A 20,626-nucleotide genomic window follows, 5' to 3' on the forward strand; every position below is an offset into this window, starting at 1 on the left:
ATCAGACTTCCACCTCTGTCTGATTTCCAAAGTCACAACGTGGCTTTTGGAGCAACTTGTCGACTTCTACAAGCAAGGTGTTTACATTTGCATAAAGAGATAAGAGAAGTGTGTGTCCCTAGGTGGCACCCATGTAGAGAAGGACTAATAACTGTGCCAAGTTTCGTTGCTCTCAGTCCACAGGAAGTGGATCAGGGGAAATCTTTAATGAACGCGTCTCGTATCTTCTGGGGAACAAAAGGATCACGTATTGAAATTCAGTCGCTCTGATGCTTTTTTTTCTCAATATCATTGTCAGAGGAAAGTTGTGCAACCACCATACATATTAGAGAATCGTCCGAACCTACCATTAGTAGCAGGTTTGGATTGCTAAAGTGTAATGTGTATGGTGGACTTCAGACTGAAGGTAAAAACCTGGTATTGCAACCAATAGATTATCCACAAGTGCTTCATTTGGTCCCTGTTAACTCGTGATGTCCAGCTGTTGATATACAGGAAGCTTAAGAAGAAAGCACATCTAATCTTATGACCGTTATAAAAAAAACCTGAATCCATATGTATGTGAATATTTACCGTAGCCCTTGTAGGCATACAACAACTTCGTAAGCAATAATTGGCCCCCTGTGAGGGGATTTAAGACTTCTAAGCCTATTTCATGTATTGGAAGACAAGAAATCTTATAGTTTCCCTCTCAACTATAAAAACTAAAGGTACTACCTAAGACAGGGGTGTAAAAGTCATTTACACAGAGGGCTGTGAAGGTCTGGGAAGAGGGCAGCACCAGATACTCCACTGTCCACCAGTGTTCTACACCACAATAGAAGAGTACATTGGATGTGTATATAATTACATACATGCACATACAAGTACACAGTATACACAGTGGGCTGGCAATTACTACTATGTTCGTGCCTTGTCTGAGTGAGTTATACAGAGGAGTACTACTACTCCTTTCTGACTTCCATCTAACTCACTCACACACAGCAGGAATATAAAGCTGAATATCTGATTCATTTGTACTAGATTTCTTTTGCGTCTCTGTAAGGCTGCATTCACATGGGCAAGAAAATGAAATGCACAAAACTCACAGTAAAGTACATGGCAATTATTCTCTTGCACAGATGCTGCAAATGGAAAAATTGCAACATGTCCCATTTTCGTGCGACTCTCGAATGAGGATAGAACATGCAGATGTACGGTCTCCTGCATATCGTACGGCACACAGATGGGATTTCAGTGTGCTGTGTGATACAAGTCGTGCTTGAGAATGTTGGGCTTGACTTGCTCTTGCCCATGTGAATGCATCCTAAGGCTAAGGCTACACAGCGGCTTTGGGTCACGATAGCGATTGTGCAACATCACTCTAAGGCCTTAGTCAGACGGGCGTTTTTAGCCGCGATTTGCGCATGCGCATGCGTCCGGTGATTTTATAAAACCATTGCTTTGCAATGGTATCGGACACATGAGCGCTTTTTATGCGCTCGTCCGATAAATTATAGAACAGAAATCGCAGATCGCACCTATCTGCGATCTGCGATTCCTGTTCTCTTCTCTATATGCGATCAATGGGGCCGGCGGCAGCAGCGCCGACCCCATTGAGAACATATAGAAGACAAATCATTCTTCTCTGCCACAGCTGTAACAGCTGTGACAGAGAAGAACGATGTTTGCCCATTGAATTCAATGGAGCCGGCAATACAGCCGCTCCATTGAAAGCAATGGGCTGCCGGCGTGCGCGGGGTGAATTGTCGGGAAGGGCTTAAATATATAAGCCCTTCCCTGCAATTCCTCCAGAAATGTGTTAAAATAAAAAAAAATTGTATACTCACCTTTCCGCTGCAGCCGGAGTCCAGCCGCGGCCGCTGTCAGTTCTCCTGAACTGCTTCTCGGCACTATTCAGCCGGCGGGGCTTTAAAATCCCCGCCTGCTGAATGATCTGCCTCTGATTAGTCACAGCCCTGACCAATCAGAGGCAGGTTTCACTCACACACCCATTCATGAATTCATGAATGGGTGAGTGACTGCTGCCTCTCAGCGCTGAGCCAATCAGGGGCAGGTCTGACTCACATCCATTCATGAATTCATGAATGGGTGTGAGTGAGACATGCCTCTGATTGGCTCAGCGCTGAGCCAATCAGGGGGCAGGTCTGACTCACACCCCCTTCACACCCACTGCAGGATGGCCGCGCGGAGCTCCGGCTGCCGGGAGAAGGTGAGTATATATATATTTTTTATTTTTGCACATTTTAGGATGAATTGCAGGGAAGGGCTTATATATTTAAGCCCTTCCCGACAATTCATCCCGGGCTCGCCCGCAGCGCATTGCTTTAAATGGAGCTGGCTCTATTGCCGTCTCCATTGAATGCAATGCGCTGGACAGCTCCGGCCCGTTTCTAATGAAACACGGCTAGAAGCAGATTTTCGGGCGATTTGCGTGCACCGGTCACGCGATTTGCGGATGCGCATCCGCCATGCGATCCGCAAATCGCGTGAAAAAACGCCCGTGTGACTAAGGCCTAATACTAAGATCCACAGGTTCACAATGTTGCAGGGAAACAATGCTTTACTGAATGTACGCTAAATAATATGCAGTAACAAACAACAGTATTATTTGGTTACAATGCAAAGAGTTTAGTAATGTTCAATTGACACCATAACTCTGTCCATACCCTACAAATAGGGTGTCCTTAATATTGTGCGTGCAATATAGAATTATGACAGTCAATAAATGGTTTAGGGCTCGATCACACAGGCATTTTGATGCACAAATTTTTGAATGCATAACTGAAGTTGGCGTCACAGCGGAAAAAAACGCTGCTAGCAGCCTTTATCCGGTTAAAAGGGCTCGGTCACATGGGCGTTTCCGACTATCCCCTGCTGTGGCTATGACAACTGTGGCAGAGGATTTCTTCAGATTTCTCCGCAGGGAGTCCCATTGTCACTGGACACTGTGACAGTATTGTCACAGCGTCCAGTGACAATGGGACTCCCCACGGAGATGAAGAAATTCTCTGTCACAGCTGTGGCAGAGGAGCACAATGTTCTCCTATTGAATTCAATGGAGCCAGCAGTACAGCCGGCTTCATTGAAAGCAATGGGCTGCCGACAAGCGCTGCAGTGATTTTCGGGGAAGGGTTTCAAATATAAGCCCTTCCCTGAAAATCAATCCAAAAATGTGTAAAAAAAATTTAAAAAAATCTATTCTCCCCTCTCTGCAGCTGCCGGGGCTCAGCTGCGTCCAGCCGACTCTTCTCTTGAACTGCTTTCAGTCGTATTCAGCAGGCGGGGATTTAAAATCTGATTGGCTGAGCACTGTGACCAATCAGAGGCAGCTCTCAGCTATTGAATGACAGCTATTGATTGGTCCCTGCGCTTACCCAATCAGAGGCAACACTCACTCATTCATGAATTTATATAACCCTTGTATAACCCTACCACAGAGTCTCATGGGACCCAACCTAACATACTCCTGGCCCATGGGACTGGCTATTGTTCTGCCAATAGTTAGCCCAGCCATTAGAGACAGCCTACTGAGCTCTGTGCACCTAATCTAACTCCCTCGTCTTGGTTTGGCAGGGAGCCAAGGTTGAAGAAATAAGTAAATGAAAAATAAAGATTTCTTGGCAGCTCTTGGGCTGCCCCCTCCAGTCCCTAGTGGTAAATATGGCCATGGCCAGTACATACTAAATGGGAAATCGTTGGGTAAAACTGACAAGAAAAAGAACTTGGGGATTTTTGTTAACTGTAAACTTAACTGCAGCAACCAGTGTCAGGCAGCTGCCGCCAAGGCAAATAGGGCCATGTGGTGCATTAAAAGAGGCCTAGAGGCACTTGAGGAGAATATTGTTCTTCCTCTTTACAAATCACTGATCAGATCATACGTGGGATATTATGTACAGTTTTGGCTACCAGTGCTCAAGAATGACTAAAGTAATGAATGGAATGGGTGGACTACAATACCCAGAGAGGTTATCAAAATCGAGGTTATGTAGCTTAAAAAAAAATCCAAAAAACTTTAAAAGCAAGAGTCCCCAGAAATAGGACAGTGGCAATTATTTTCTAGTTCAACCCACCTTGAAATGTTTTTAAGTTTTCCATTACATTAGATGATACATTAAATGATATGATTAAATAATACAACTCCTCCCACGCGAAACAAACGCTCACACAGCTATGTTGACAGAAAAATAAAAGTGTTTTGTTTTTTTTTTAAACCAGAGTATATAACAGCAAGCTGTATAAATTAGAAAACTGTTTATTAGAGATGACTGAGCACCAAAATGCTCGGGTGCTCGTTACTCGGGACGAAATTTTCGCGATGCTCGAGGGTTCGTTTCGAGTAACGAACCCCATTGAAGTCAATGGGCGACCCGAGCATTTTTGTATATCGCCGATGCTCGCTAAGTTTTCCATTTGTGAAAATCTGGGCAATTCAAGAAAGTGATGGGAACGACAAGAGTGGGCCCCCCCTCCCAACAACTTTTACTTCTGAAAAGCCCTCATTAGCAATGCATACCTTAGCTAAGCACCACACTACCTCCAACAAAGCACAATCACTGCCTGCATGACACTCCGCTGCCACTTCTCCTGGGTTACATGCTGCCCAACCCCCCCCCGCACGCACAGTGTCCACAGCGCACACCAAAGTGTCCCTGCGCGGCCTTCAGCTGCACTCATGCCACACGCTGGCCTCATAGCCACACCACCCTCATGTCTATTTATAAGTGCGTCTGCCATGAGGAGGAACCGCAGGCACACACTGCAGAGGGTTGGCACGGCCAGGCAGCGACCCTCTTTAAAAGGGGCGGGGTGATAGCCCACAATGCTGTACAGAAGCAATGAGAAATATAATCCTGTGCCACCGCCATCAGGAGCTGCACACGTGGGCATAGCAATGGGGAACCTATGTGCCACACACTATTCATTCTGTCAAGGTGTCTGCATGCCCCAGTCAGACTGCGGTTTTTTATAAATAATCACAGGCAGGTACAACTCCGCAATGGGAATTCCGTGTGCACCCACAGCATGGGTTGCTCCCTGGAACCCACCGGCTGTACATAAATGTATCCCATTGCAGTGCCCATCACAGCTGAGGTAACGTCCGATTAAATGCAGGTGGGCTTCGGGCCACACTGCATGCCCCAACCTGACCGGGGTTTTTAATTCATAAACACAGGCAGGTACAACTCCCTATTGTGAAGTCATTGTGGTCCAACAGCATGGGTGGGTGCCAGGAAGCCACCGGCGGTACATAAATATATCCCATTGCATTGCCCATCACAGCTGAGGTAATGTCATGTTTAATGCAGGTGGGCTTCGGCCCACACTGCATGCCCCAGTCAGACTGGGGTTCTTTAGAAGTGGACACATGCAGTTACAACTCCGTGTGGACCGACAGCATGGGTGGCTCCCTGGAACCCACCAACGGTACATAAATATATCCCATTGCAGTGCCTAGCACAGCTGAGGTGATGTCATGTTTAATGCAGGTGGGCTTCGGCCCACACTGCATGCCCCAGTCAGACTGGGGTTCTTTAGAAGTGGACACATGCAGGTACAACTCCGTGTGGACCGACAGCATGGGTGGCTCCCTGGAACCCACCGACGGTACATAAATATATCCCATTGCAGTGCCCAGCACAGCTGAGGTGATGTCATGTTTAATGCAGGTGGGCTTCGGCCCACACTGTATGCCCCAGTCAGACTGGGGTTCTTTAGAAGTGGACACATGCAGTTACAACTCCGTGTGGACCGACAGCATGGGTGGCTCCCTGGAACGCACCGGCTGTACATAAATGTATCCCATTGCAGTGCCTATCACAGTTGATGTAACGTCAGCTTTAATGCAAGTGGGCAAAAAATTAATTGGATTACACTGTAGGCGAGGGCCCCAAAAAATTGGTGTACCAACAGTACTAATGTACGTCAGAAAAATTGCCCATGCCCAACCAAGAGGGCAGGTGAAACTCATTAATCGCTTTGGTTAATGTGGCTTAATTTGTAACTAGGCCTGGAGGCAGCCCAGTTAAAATAAAAATTGGTTCAGGTGCAAGTTTCAATGAGCATAATGAGCATTGAAACGTATAAAAATTGTTTACAAAAATCATATGAGTGAGCCCTGTGGGCTTAAGAAAAATTGCCCGTTCGGCGTGATTACGTCAGGTTTCAGGAGGAGGAGCAGGAGGAGGAGGATGAATATTATACACAGATTGATGAAACTAAAAGGTCCACGTTTTTGATGGTGATAGAGAACAATGTTTCCATCCGCGGGTGCAGCCTACGTATTGTTTAGGCATCGCTGCTGTCCGCTGGTGGAGAAGAGAAGTCTGGGAAAATCCAGGCTTTGTTCATCTTGATGAGTGTAAGCCTGTCGGCACTGTCGGTTGACAGGCGGGTACGCTTATCTGTGATGATTCCCCCAGCCGCACTAAACACCCTCTCTGACAAGACGCTAGCCGCAGGACAAGCAAGCACCTCCAGGGCATACAGCGCGAGTTCAGGCCACGTGTCCAGCTTCGAAACCCAGTAGTTGTAGGGGGCAGAGGCGTCACGGAGGACGGTCGTGCGATCGGCTACGTACTCCCTCACCATCCTTTTACAGTGCTCCCGCCGACTCAGCCGTGACTGGGGAGCGGTGACACAGTCTTGCTGGGGAGCCAGAAAGCTGTCAAAGGCCTTAGAAAGTGTTCCCCTGCCTGTGCTGTACATGCTGCCTGATCTCCGCGCCTCCCCTGCTACCTGGCCCTCGGAACTGCGCCTTCGGCCACTAGCGCTGTCGGATGGGAATTTTACCATCAGTTTGTCTGCCAGGGTCCTGTGGTATAGCATCACTCTCGAACCCCTTTCCTCTTCGGGTATGAGAGTGGAAAGGTTCTCTTTATACCGTGGGTCGAGCAGTGTGTACACCCAGTAATCCGTAGTGGCCAGAATGCGTGTAACGCGAGGGTCACGAGAAAGGCATCCTAACATGAAGTCAGCCATGTGTGCCAGGGTACCTGTACGCAACACATGGCTGTCCTCACTAGGAAGATCACTTTCAGGATCCTCCTCCTCCTCCTCCTCCTCAGGCCATACACGCTGAATGGATGACAGGCAAGCAGCATGGGTACCCTCAGCAGTGGGCCAAGCTGTCTCTTCCCCCTCCTCCTCATCCTCCTCCCCCTCCTCCTCCTCCTCCTCCTCAACGTGCTGAGATATAGACAGGAGGGTGCTCTGACTATCCAGCGACATACTGTCTTCCCCCGCCTCTGTTTCTGAGCGCAAAGCGTCTGCCTTTATGCTTTGCAGGGAACTTCTCAAGAGGCATAGCAGAGGAATGGTGACGCTAATGATTGCAGCATCGCCGCTCACCATCTGGGTAGACTCCTCAAAGTTTCCAAGGACCTGGCAGATGTCTGCCAACCAGGCCCACTCTTCTGTAAATAATTGAGGAGGCTGACTCCCACTGCGCCGCCCATGTTGGAGTTGGTATTCCACTATAGCTCTACGCTGCTCATAGAGCCTGGCCAACATGTGGAGCGTAGAGTTCCACCGTGTGGGCACGTCGCACAGCAGTCGGTGCACTGGCAGATGAAACCGATGTTGCAGGGTGCGCAGGGTGGCAGCGTCCGTGTGGGACTTGCGGAAATGTGCGCAGAGTCGGCGCACCTTTCCGAGCAGGTCTGACAAGCGTGGGTAGCTTTTCAGAAAGCGCTGAACCACCAAATTATAGACGTTGGCCAGGCATGGCACGTGCGTGAGGCTGCCGAGCTGCAGAGCCACCACTAGGTTACGGCCGTTGTCACACACGACCATGCCTGGTTGGAGGCTCAGCGGCGCAAGCCAGCGGTCGGTCTGCTCTGTCAGACCCTGCAGCAGTTCGTGGGCCATGTGCCTCTTCTCTACTAAGCTGAGTAGTTTCAGCACGGCCTGCTGACGCTTGCCCACCGCTGTGCTGCCACGACGCGCGACACCGACTGCTGGCGACGTGCTGCTGCTGACACATCTTGATTGCGAGACAGAGGTTGCGTAGAAGGAGGAGGAGGAGTGTGGTTTAGTGGAGGAAGCATACACCGCCGCAGATACCACCACCGAGCTGGGGCCCACAATTCTGGGGGTGGGTAAGACGTGAGCGGTCCCAGGCTCTGACTCTGTCCCAGCCTCCACTAAATTCACCCAATGTGCCGTCAGGGAGATATAGTAGCCCTGCCCACCTGTGTTTGTCCACGTGTCCGTTGTTAAGTGAACCTTGCCAGTAACTGCGTTGGTGAGGGCGCGTACAATGTTGCGGAAGACGTAGTCGTGCAGGGCTGGGACGGCACATCGGGAAAAGTAGTGGCGACTGGGAACTGAGTAGCGCGGGGCCGCCGCCGCCATCATACCTTTGAAAGCCTCCGTTTCCACAACCCTATACGGCAGCATCTCCAGGCTGATAAATTTGGCTATGTGCACGTTTAACGCTTGAGCGTGCGGGTGCGTGGCGACGTACTTGCGCTTGCGCTCCAACACTTGCGCTAGCGACGGCTGGACGGTGCGCGTCATAGACATTGGTGGATGGGGCCGAGCACAGCGGAGGTGAGGGTGTGGGTGCAGGCCAGGAGACGGTAGTGCCTGTGTCCTGAGAGGGGGGTTGGATCTCAGTGGCAGGTTGGGGCACAGGGGGAGAGGCAGCGGTGCAAACCGGAGGCGGTGAACGGCCTTCGTCCCACCTTGTGGGGTGCTTGGCCATCATATGTCTGCGCATGCTGGTGGTGGTGAGGCTGGTGGTAGTGGCTCCCCGGCTGATCTTGGCGCGACAAAGGTTGCACACCACTGTTCGTTGGTCATCTGCACTCTCAGTGAAAAACTGCCAGACCTTTGAGCACCTCGGCCTCTGCAGGGTGGCATGGCGCGAGGGGGCGCTTTGGGAAACAGTTGGTGGATTATTCGGTCTGGCCCTGCCTCTACCCCTGGCCACCGCACTGCCTCTTCCAACCTGCCCTGCTGCTGCACTTGCCTCCCCCTCTGAAGACCTGTCCTCAGTAGGCGTAGCAAACCAGGTTGGGTCAGTCACCTCATCGTCCTGCTGCTCTTCCTCCGAATCCTCTGTGCGCTCCTCCCTCGGACTTACTCCAATTACTACTACCTGAGTGATAGACAACTGTGTCTCATCGTCATCGTCCTCCTCACCCACTGAAAGCTCTTGAGACAGTTGCCAGAAGTCCCCAGCCTCATCCCCCGGACCCCGGGAACTTTCCAAAGGTTGGGCATCGGTCACGACAAATTCCTCCGGTGGGAGAGGAACCATTGCTGGCCATTCTGGGCAGGGGCCCGGGAACAGTTCCTGGAAGTCTGCCTGCTCCTCAGAATGTCTCATTGTAATGGAGTGAGGAGGCTGGGAGGAAGGAGGAGCAGCAGCCAGAGGATTCAGAGTTGCAGCAGTGGACGGCGCAGAATTCTGGGTGGTCGATAGATTGCTGGATGCACTTTCTGCCATCCACGACAGGACCTGCTCACACTGCTCATTTTCTAATAAAGGTCTACCGCGTGGACCCATTAATTGTGAGATGAATGTGGGGACGCCAGAAACGTGCCTCTCTCCTAATCCCGCAGCAGTCGGCTGCGATACACCTGGATCAGGAGCTCGGCCTGTGCCCACACCCTGACTTGGGCCTCCGCGTCCTCGCCCGTGTCCACGTCCCCTAGGCCTACCCCTACCCCTCAGCATGCTGTATTACCAGTAGTGCAGAAACAGAACTCTGTAATTAAATGTGCCGCTTATTGGCCTGTGGTTGGAGGCTGACTTCCCTTACGGAACGCACAGCAGATCCAGGAAACAATTTTGCGCAAGGCTGCTGTAACGCTTAGCTGCGTATTAATTAGGACTACTACCCCCAGCAGATAGATACTGTAGGCAGCGTATAATATTATGTATACTGTTTCCCTCTGGCGGGATGACGGCGCTGATGTAACAGAGACAGCAGATCCAGGAAACAATTCTGCGCAAGCCTGCTGTAACGCTTAGCTGCGTATTAATTAGGACTACTACCCCCAGCAGATAGATACTGTAGGCAGCGTATAATATGTATACTGTTTCCCTCTGGCGGGATGACGGCAATGATGTAACAGAGACAGCAGATCCAGGAAACAATTTTGCGCAAGCCTGCTGTAACGCTTAGCTGCGTATTAATTAGGACTACTACCCCCAGCAGACACGTAGTAATTTGAAGACGGTCACAGGCAGCCCAAATATAGTATTTTTCCCCAATTTTTTGGAAAAAGCCCACTGCCTATATAGCCTGAATATCTCTTTCCCTGCCTCACCAGTACTGGCCCTATACTCTGTACAATGACTGCAGACTGCGGACGCAATGCTCTGCACGGCCGATATACAAAAAAAAAAAAAGTGCAACACTGCTAAAAGCAGCCTCAACAGTACTGCACACGGTCAGATGTGGCCCTAAGAAGGACCGTTGGGGTTCTTGAAGCCTAAAATAACTCCTAACGCTCTCCCTATAGCAGCTCCGGCACCAGCAGCACTTTCCCTGATCTCTGTCAGAATGCATCTGTGGCGAGCCGCGGGAGGGGCCGATTTATATACTCAGGTGACACCTGATCTCGCCAGCCACTCACTGCAGGGGGGTGGTATAGGGCTTGAACGTTGCAGGGGGAAGTTGTAATGCCTTCCCTGTCTTTCTATTGGCCAGAAAAGCGCGCTAACGTCTCAGAGATGAAAGTGAAAGTAACTCGAACATCGCGTGGTACTCGCCTCTAGTAACGAGCATCTCGAACACGCTAATACTCGAACGAGTATCAAGCTCGGATGAGTACGTTCGCTCATCTCTACTGTTTATAGAAAAATTATGTGCAAATTTCTGCAATTTTTTTCGCTTATTATCTTTTTGTCCTATAGGAATATCCTCCAAATACTGTATATCGAGCACCATCTAATTTTTCACCCCTGTCATCTCAAATGTTACATCACACCCCGGTTACGACATGGAGTTACAATATTGCAGGGCAGCAACAAGCAAACTTCTACTTGCAGAATCCGTCCCTCATATCAGGTATGTAGAGTAGTCGTTTATTACTTCTTTACAGTCACAATCTGTATATTCTGCATACCTCAATTTGCTTATATTGAGGGATTTAATTAATAAACGCTACACTATTCTTCATGGTATACATAACTCTAGCTAATGTATTCATCATATTCTTGCTATAGCTGGCTCCAGATTGGATCCTGCAGGTCAGTTTCTTCCTACCAACACAAAGCAAGCCCTGTCAAACATGTTACAAAGACGTTCAGGCACAGTAATGCAGCCGCCCTCCATGCATGTCATCAGCCCTCAACAGCAGCTGTTACAACTAAAGTTATTGCAACAGCAGCAGCAACAACGGATCCTGCGGCAGCATGTACAAGCAAGAACGCATCAGCAGGTACACGCGTAACGTTTATCACGCTTCACCATATTGTACCGCTACATTTTTACCTAATGCATTCTGCATATGAGTTGTGTGGGTTTTTTGTACATGAAGTGTAAGGATGTATTTACTCAGGCTATACTTCTGCAAAAGGTTCCATCCCATTGTGTATGGACAGAACTCTCAGGGGAAAAGACCCATTCACTTCAATAGGTTCATGCACACAAGTGATTTTTCATTTGGATCGATGGTCTGAGTTTGAAAATCACAGCATGTCCTTTTATTGTGTGAGTCTTGCATGAGAATAGGCCATATAATGTGTGATGTCCCAATCATGGGACAGTGCACGAATGGAGTGTCCATGTGCTGTGCAGTGCAAGTTTTTCCACAAGATTTTGGGGCACAATTCACATTGCTGTATGAATACACCCGGAATTGGATCACTCCAATATCATGGTAATATAGATTTAATGTGCACTTTTGATGTTACAGTCTCAAATGTAGTTGAATTTATATATACCATATGTTATAGCCAAAATTTTATCTGCTTGTAAAAAACATGATATTTTGCTATAATACATTTAGTGTCCTACAACCTGTATTTCTGGGAAATAGAAGAAAATTGTTATAATAGAATAGAATATTGGTATAGATGAATCTACAATCCTTATTGGAGCCTTCTTGAGAAATATGCAAATTATATATATTTTTTAATAAATTGAAAACTGGTACGAGCTGAGAATCACAATAACAATGATATTGTGATATTTTCATGGTAAGTACAGTCATTAGCCTTGGGCTACATTCACACGGGGGGCGTGATATGGGGTCTGGTTTCTCAACATGCATTTTACCCATGCAAAAACACCTCGCATCACTTTCCTGAAGTTCCGATCCTCCAACTTGCATGAAATAAATGCTGGGGGATCGGAACTTCATTGTTTTAATGGGAAACATCACATTGCACGCCATGCAATGTGTTTGACTGTCCCATTGAAAACAACGGCGATGTGTTCCGAGGGACCCCGAAAAAAAATAGGATATACAATGATTTTTTTTACCTCACAGTTTCGAGTTTCTCGTTTGTGTGAATGTAGCCTCAAGGAGTGTTTTTTTTCTCAGCATAATATATATACAGTGCTAAGCAAATATTGGTACCTTGAAAATCTGCTGTGTTGTCTGCCATGTTGTTAATTTGGAGGCCTTTGACCCAAACAGAGGTATCTTTTAGACTTAGGGACCCATTCAATAAGGTTTGCCTGGACGTGGCATATGGGGCCACATATTTTGATCAAAATGAGCACTGATAACCTTGCATTTTTATGTAGCTAGCATAAACAAGAGTTTTGCAATTTTATTCAGATATTTAATGTGTATTAGTGCTGAGGCGTGTGTTTCTATTACTTTTTTATGTTGTCCATATAGCCTAATTATTGTGACATGCAGCCAATCCATGTATTAGAAATCATGCATATCATATGCCTAGGTATTTTTGTCACTGTAAACCTTTTTTTGTAGTTCATATAATCCAGTAAGCCTTGGGCTCCACAACCAAACTTGGAATGGGGCCCTACTTATTCATGATCACTTTCGGCAACAGTACAGAACATGAAAATTTATAATTATTTTAGAATTCTGCCTGTATAATGTGTCTCTCCATAATGCACTTAAATGATGCACAAAGTGATGTCACAGTACAAGAATAAAGCACACAGTTCTAGCATAGCATAGATATAATAAACACAGCAGTGTCACAGTAAAAGGGATAGTTAATTTACTGTACTTACAACATAGCACATGTGCACAGTGATATAACAGTGCAGGGATTATCCATTCAGTAACGTTACAACATGGGAACTATACAATCCGGGATCTCGCAGTACATGGGTAAAGCCCCATTTACATGGGATGAATGTTGACAAATGATACCCGACACTCAGCCCTGTGTGTACTCGCTCCTGTGCTGTCACACAAGAGCGAGTATTGCTGGCTCTCTGACAGAGCAGCCAGCACGGGGGCGGGGCGTCCCTCTCCATTCATTTAACACAGTGGCCCTTCAATACTGAAGGCCACTATTTACACTGAACGATCATCATTCAGGGTCATTGCTCATCGTTTAGGCTGCATAAAATCCTGAATGATGATCATTCAGTGTAAATAGAAGCCTTCAGTACTGAACGGCCGCCGTGTTAAGTGAATGGAGAGGGGCAGGGGAGCAAGGAGTGAAATCTCCTTCAGCCGCTCCACTGCAAGCTAACGATATTCGCTCCTGTGCATCAGCACGGGAGCGAGTACATGCGAGGATGAGTGTCGAGCATCGTTTGCCCGACATTCGTCCCGTGTAAATGGGGCTTAACTCATAAAAGATCATATCAAAGGAATAACAAGGGTTGCACAGAAAATGATGCTATAACAATAAGGCTCTTCTTTATTTCCATTGTTTGCTCTGTCAGAGCAGAACAATGAAAATTACAGAAGTGCAGGGTCCTGCACATGACAAAACACCTACAGAACAAGACGTACCCCATTTAGTATAATGAGGTCCTTCATATTTCTGTTATGGATAAAAATAACACACCATGTTGCACTATTGTGTCCGGCTTTTGTGACCAGACCTGCAATGGAGGCTCCTGATAGAGTCTTTAACATAGATGTGGACAGAGCCTTACCAGAGCTGCGCAGTCATCACTAACTGTACCTTACCTCTTTGTGGAAATGGACGTACTAATAATTCTCAAGGTGTTGTCAGGTTCTCTTTTTTGTGGAACCAGAAGTTCGGTCCTATTTTGTTGTTCTGCAAAACAAAATGCTTGTTGAACGATATTCTCCATATATTCCCTTTGAATAAATTTATCTCTGAGTTTACTGCCCTCCAGCCGAAAATCCTCATCCGAGGAGCAATTTCTCTTTAAATGCAGGAACTGTCCCTTCGAAATACCCCTACGTGGTGGGAAAGGGTGTGAACTATCCCACCATAGCAAGCTGTTAGTTGCTGTCGATTTCCTATACAGAGTGGGAGTCAAGGTGCTTTGAGGTGTTTTTGTAATTTTAATATCCAGAAATGCAATAGATGTTTCCTGTATTTCAGATGTTACTCTTAAATTGATATCATTTCTATTAGAAAGTTTTACAAAATTGTCAAAGCATTCCGTTGTTCCAGTCCAGAGTATCAACACGTTGTCGATATATTTTAGCCAGGTTAAAATATTCTCAGTCCAAGCCTCATTACTCTCAGTGAAAACTAGCTGTTCCTCCCACCATCCCAGGAACAAATTGGCACCACAATGGGGCATACGGGCTCCCCATTGCGGTGCTCCTGAGCAGGTGGAAGAATTTGCCATCAAACAAGAAGTAATTCCAGATGAGTATGAAAAAAAGAAGATCCTCCACAAACTGGTTATGTCTTATAAGGGCATTGTCCCTTTGTTTTAGAAAATAATTTACAGCCTTCAGGCCTTCCTTGTCTGGCATAGAACTGTATATTGATGTCAAGGGTTGCCAAGAGTACGTCTGGTTCTATCTGCAATCCCTCAATATAGCAGAGAACATCAGTGGTATCTCTGACATACGAGTGAAAGGCCTGAACCAAGGAGAGTAAATACCAATATTTTGTGTCAGATTGTCCAAACCTGAGACAATTGGCCTTCCTTTCAGAGGGGACGGGCCCTTGGGGACCTTGGGTAATGAGTAGAATATTGCTATGTTTGGGTGTGTTGGTAATAAGAAGTTGTACTAAACTTCATTAATGCACCTGTCTTCTTTTGCCTGACCCAGAAGAGACTTCAAATTACCAAGAAAAACATCAGTTGGATCTGATGTTAATATCCTGTATGTTGACTTGTCCCCCAGGAGATTCATACATATACTGACATAGTCTTTCCTTGCCATGATTACAATATTTCCCCCTTTATGCTTTGATGACCAAACCTGGATTATTTTCAAGTTGTTTCAAAGCTTTTGTTTCTGCCGGGGTAAGGCTACCTTCTTGATTTCTTGGGGTTTATATATGTTTTATTTCTTCAAATTTAACTTTTTCAAATATGTCGATGTATGGTAATTGTCCCTGCAGGGGATTTCTGGTGCTTGTGAATTTCAGGTCAGTAAAGAGACCTTCAGCCAATGCTCGTTGTCACTCTAATTCTAAATCCTCAAGATCTCTTTGCCCTGGTAGGTCACTCAATTCCAATCCCAGGCTTGACGCTGTATTGAGATCCATATTTAGATGGAATTTTCTCCATCTAAGTTTGCGTAAGAAAAGGGCCATGTCCTTCATGCAAATAAATCTGTTGAATTGGCCAGTTGGGACGATGGACGGGCCCCTCTCCAAAATGCTTATCTCCCCTTCTGATAGCACTTGGGCAGAAAGATAAATAACCCTTATTTTGTCTTCTCTCCTTCCTTCCAAGTCATTTCTAGTTGAGTATAGGGGTCCATCTTCTTCTGGACCACTTATTATTTCTCTGTTCTCTAGACTCATAGAGGGTCTCTCCTTCTCTGAGGAAGTAATGCCTGATAGGTTGACCCAGAAAACCGGTCGTTCTCCCTGACTGAGGTCTCCCTCTCCCCCGATTTCTTGACAGATATTTGCCTCGGTTTTTCCCTAAAAAAGGTAATGATCTTTCCTTTCTACTTTGCTCCCCTTCTGATTTATCCCCTTCAGAGGAGCTTCAGAAATAGAAGTAAGCTGGGAACTTCACTTATGCTCCACTAGTTTTTGGATCAGGTGACTTACGTGGTCACGTGAGTGAGCAGAGGCCCACTGTGACTACACACACCTCCCGGCGTTGGCACGTAGTGACGAGGTGAACCCATGTGATGGTATATCCCAGCCGAGACCCCCCCCCCCCCTCTGCGTCATAGTGTTTTGACACAGGAGTATTATGTGACAGCGAGTTCACATGGACAGCGGCGGTGTTTATTACAATCTAAGGAGGATCTAATGTGGCCGCGGAGAATAAGAAAGGTCCATATCATCTTAAATCAGGTCATGGATGAGAAGTGGGTGCCGTATAACAGATGTTGGTCTGCAGATCGGTCTGTACATTACTAACTAGTGATAACACACCCGTCAATCCCGCCCACTGGGGCGTTCATATAGATTTGGTGTACCATGATAGGCGAAGCAATGAAAAACCTCCATAAGGGGGTCACCAAAGACAGCCTTAAAAGTGAGCACCGGATCTCAGTTTGGTTATTAGTGTCCAGCCTACCATCAAGGCTGGAGGCTCTGCTAGGTCCTCTATTTGTTTTTTTTGTTCTACTATTTCTTCTACAAACAACCACTCTTGGTTAGAGCTAGATAATATTTCCTTGGGGGTATTATCCCGCAATATAGAAATTAGCCTAGATTATTGTCTTCTATACCAAGATATGATGTAGCAGTAAGATATTGAAAAGATAGCACTCTCAGTTATAGGTAGATCATTGTTGGGTGTTTTATTCTGGAACTTCCTAGTACAAACTAAAGAGAATTCCTGGAGAACTGGCCTGTACAGGCTAGAGTGTTCAGGGAATAGTGTAATACAACACCTGCATTGTTCAGGATAAATTGAATTGGGTTCTGTAAATACGAAGGTCCCTAATGAGTCCTGTAGGCGACAGAAACACGTTGCACCAATGAAAATAGAACCAAAGCATCTGTGATAACAGTTGTAAAGATCTGAGAGAGAGCTAATTTTATTAGAACCAAAATCCTTACCCCAAAGGGGATCTCTGTATCTACTAAAACAGTAGAAACAGTGCCAGCACACCATCCGTATATGTATTCACTGATACCGCATCAGGTTGTTCTATAGATGAGTCACAGAGTTCATGTGGTACATCGTTGTGGCTCTGTAATAATATCAGTTGGAAGGGCACCATATTTTGTTTTAAATATTTATATACGCTTACATCCTTTTATAGATAATGGGATTGGAATGTTGTATCGTTAAACCATTACATAGTGATAGGTGTCCCAACGAAATATTTCTGCTCTTTGGCAACAAAGGGAAGATAGAATTTGGAAAGGGTGGTGGGCGCTCCATCTACCTATATAGGTATTTTGACTTATGTTCATTTGTCTTTGGTATTTTTTAATTCTATCTAGAATTTAATAAAGGTTAAAGGGGTTGTCTCACGAAAGCAAGTGGGGTTATACACTTCTGTATGGCCATATTAATGCACTTTGTAATATACATCGTGCATTAAATATGAGCCATACAGAAGTTATTCACTTACCTGCTCCGTTGCTGGCGTCCCTGTCTCCATGGCTCCGTCTAATTTCGGAGTCTTCTTGCTTTTTTAGACGCGCTTGCGCAGAAGGGTCTTCTCCCTTCGGGACGGTCCGGGCACGAGCGGCGTTCTGGCTCCGCCCCCTCTACACGTCATCACGTAGCCCCTCTACACGTCATCACGTAGCCCCGCCCCGTCAAGTGTGCCGATTCCAGCCAATCAGGAGGCTGGAATCGGCAATGGAGTGCACAGAGCCCATGGTGCACCATGGGAGAAGACCCGCGGTGCACCATGGGAGAAAACCGCAGTGCATCCCTGGGAAAGGAACGGCGGCCATCTTGGGAGAAGAATTTTATAAGTTCATCTTTCATCACATCGGTGAGTAGTAAGCGGTTTAAAAACCGCTTTAAAATGCTATTTTATGCCAGGGGGGTGACAGGGGGAATGGGCTAATGTAAAATTTTGATGCTTGCCGCGAGACAACCCCTTTAAGTTTTAGGATCAATCCTGTGAAAAATTTGTAAGTCTAGTTGATTCCTCTGCCCCAGTGACGTCATAGCCTACATAACATCTAAAGTATTTGCAAAGACATACATTCCAGATGTCACGTTTAACTAGACAAACTGTGAAATCATTTCATAATGGAAGATAGAAAGGCCTCTTTTCATGACCATTTTGTACAATATTTCACCCCCCCCCTTTTCCTAAGCAAATATTTTGATAGTCTATCTTATAGCCTTAAGAGAGAAATACAGATTTCAATTATTGACTATCTCCACTATTGAGCTTTATTTGTGCAGGCATAACTTATGCATTTTCTCAGACTATTCCCATTATTTTCTTATGACTCATTGGCGTTATCATAAAAAGGGTCAGGCTTATCCGTGGTCTTTAGGAATCCAAGTGTATATTACTAGGGTGAAAAGCCACCAACATAGTTAAGAGATAGACAGAGCTGTCCAATCCAGATATTCAAGCAGCTGGTCTATCGTATTATCTCAGTTGCAGTCTGCATTCCGATACTACATGTCTGCTGCTAAAAACAACCTCACACAACATGGACCTTCCCTTGAGCAGGAGGTTTCTTTCCCACAAAGATGACAATTTGGCGATACTAGAATGTCATTTGCATGTTATTATGCTGAGCGGAATAATTCCAGAGTTCACTTCATGCCAATCAACAAACTCTGTATTCTGCCTTTAGTATATGGGACAAAAATATGAGATTTACTGTGTAATAAAATAAATTATTAGAAGCAACATAAGCAGGTGGTGGATGAAGAAAAAGAGCAGAGAATTTCTGGGCAAGAATAGTTTAACATGGGATGACTATTGCTTCTGTGCTTTCACAGAGCAGAGATAGTTGTTCAGTAAAAAGAGGCGGAGAGTGCCAGAGAGAGCTCTTCTGTCTGCCCGCCTCCATTCACTGTGAACAGGCAGTCATTTATAGATGAATGACTGCCTGTTTACTCTGAGCGAGACGTTGCTCATTAGTCGCTTAGTGTCAGTAAGCTGAAATGAAGTGACTAGCGACTAATAAGTGATTTCTTTCTCAATAACCTGTTGGGTCCTGCATTTATACGGGACAACTTAAATCGATCATTTGAGTGATTTTTTTGGTCAATAGTTGGCCCATGTAAAAGTACCTTAATGGAAGGGCACAATAGATAAGCTCAGACAGTATATAGCCAATTTGGTTCATATAATAGATATCCCTATATACACATTTGTAGGTGTGAAAAATGTGCCTTTATGGACATTTTAGACAAATCTAGTCAGCTCAGTAATCAGACATTTCATCCAAAGCTCCTCAAAGTTACAATCAAATCCTAAAAATTTAGGACTATTCCTGACTCAAACTTTTATGGCATATTCACAAAATATGCCATGAAAGATTGATGGATGTGGTTCTGACCTCTGGGATCCACATTTATTTCACGAACATAACTCCCAAGGCCAGCTGATGTGTTGGCGTGTAGTGGTTGAGATTATGGGAACATCCAAGTGGGCTGCTCTACACTTTTTCCATAACTGCCATAGTGAATGGGAATTACAAAACATGGCAGTACAGTGAGCTGTTGCTGTTTCAGTACAGTGAGATGGGTGCTGTTTCTATAGCATCCATGTTGTTGAAACAGCAAAGCTCGCTGCACTGCCATGTTTCCGTAACCCCCATTCTTTTTTATGGGCATAACAAAAAACGCATAGCATAGTAACACAGTATGCTAGGCTGAATGAAGACAATGTCCATCTAGTTCAGCCTGTTTCTGCCCGCCCCTGCCCCTTGTTGATCCAGAGGAAGACGAAAAAACCCCAATGAGGCAGATGCTAATTTAGCTCCTATGGAGGAAAGAAAATTCCTTCCCAACTCCAAAATGGCAGTCAGAATAATCCCTGGACCAATGTTTGAGTTCTACCTAACTCCAAGACTCAGATATACAACCCCCCTGGTCACCTAATGTCTATATCCTGTAATATCATAGCGCTCTAAAAAGACGTCTAGTCCCCTCTTAAACTCCTCTACTGATTTTGCCATCACCACGTCCTCAGGCAGAGAGTTCCACAGTCTCACTGCTCTTACAGTAAACCCCCTTCTGTGTTGGTGATGAAACCTGCTTTCTCCTGGACGTAGAGGATGTCCTCTTGTTACCATTGCAGTCCTTGGTATAAACAGATCATGGGAGAGATCCTTGTATTGTCCCCTAATGTATTTATACATAGTTATTTGGTCGCAGTCTTTTTTCCAGGGTAAATAATCCCAAATTTGATAGCCTCTCTGGGTATTCTAGTCCTCCCATTCCGTATATTAATTTAGTTGCCCTTCTTTGGACCCCTTCAAGCACTGTAACATCTTTCCTGAGCATCAGTGTCCAGAACTGTACACAGTATTCAATGTGAGGCCTGACAAGTGCCTTATATAGTGAGAGGATAATGTTCTCATCCCTCGCCCCTATACCTCTTTTAATGCACCCCAATTTTTGCTTTCGCAGCAGCTGGCATTGACTACTCCAATTAAGTTTATAGTCAACTA

At 46.0% G+C, this 20,626-nt stretch overlaps 1 protein-coding gene across 1 annotated transcript in view; it reads left to right on the forward strand.

The window, feature by feature from the left end:
- Positions 1–20,626, forward strand: part of MED12L (mediator complex subunit 12L) — a 504,977-nt gene that overhangs the window by 451,801 nt on the left and 32,550 nt on the right. The window contains exons 38-39 of the mRNA XM_066599797.1: positions 10,871–11,024; positions 11,183–11,397. Coding sequence (XP_066455894.1) covers positions 10,871–11,024; positions 11,183–11,397 — 369 coding nt within the window. The remainder of the gene's footprint in view (positions 1–10,870; positions 11,025–11,182; positions 11,398–20,626) is intronic.

Source organism: Eleutherodactylus coqui, chromosome 1 (assembly GCF_035609145.1).
Source record: "Eleutherodactylus coqui strain aEleCoq1 chromosome 1, aEleCoq1.hap1, whole genome shotgun sequence".
NCBI lineage: Eukaryota > Metazoa > Chordata > Amphibia > Anura > Eleutherodactylidae > Eleutherodactylus > Eleutherodactylus coqui.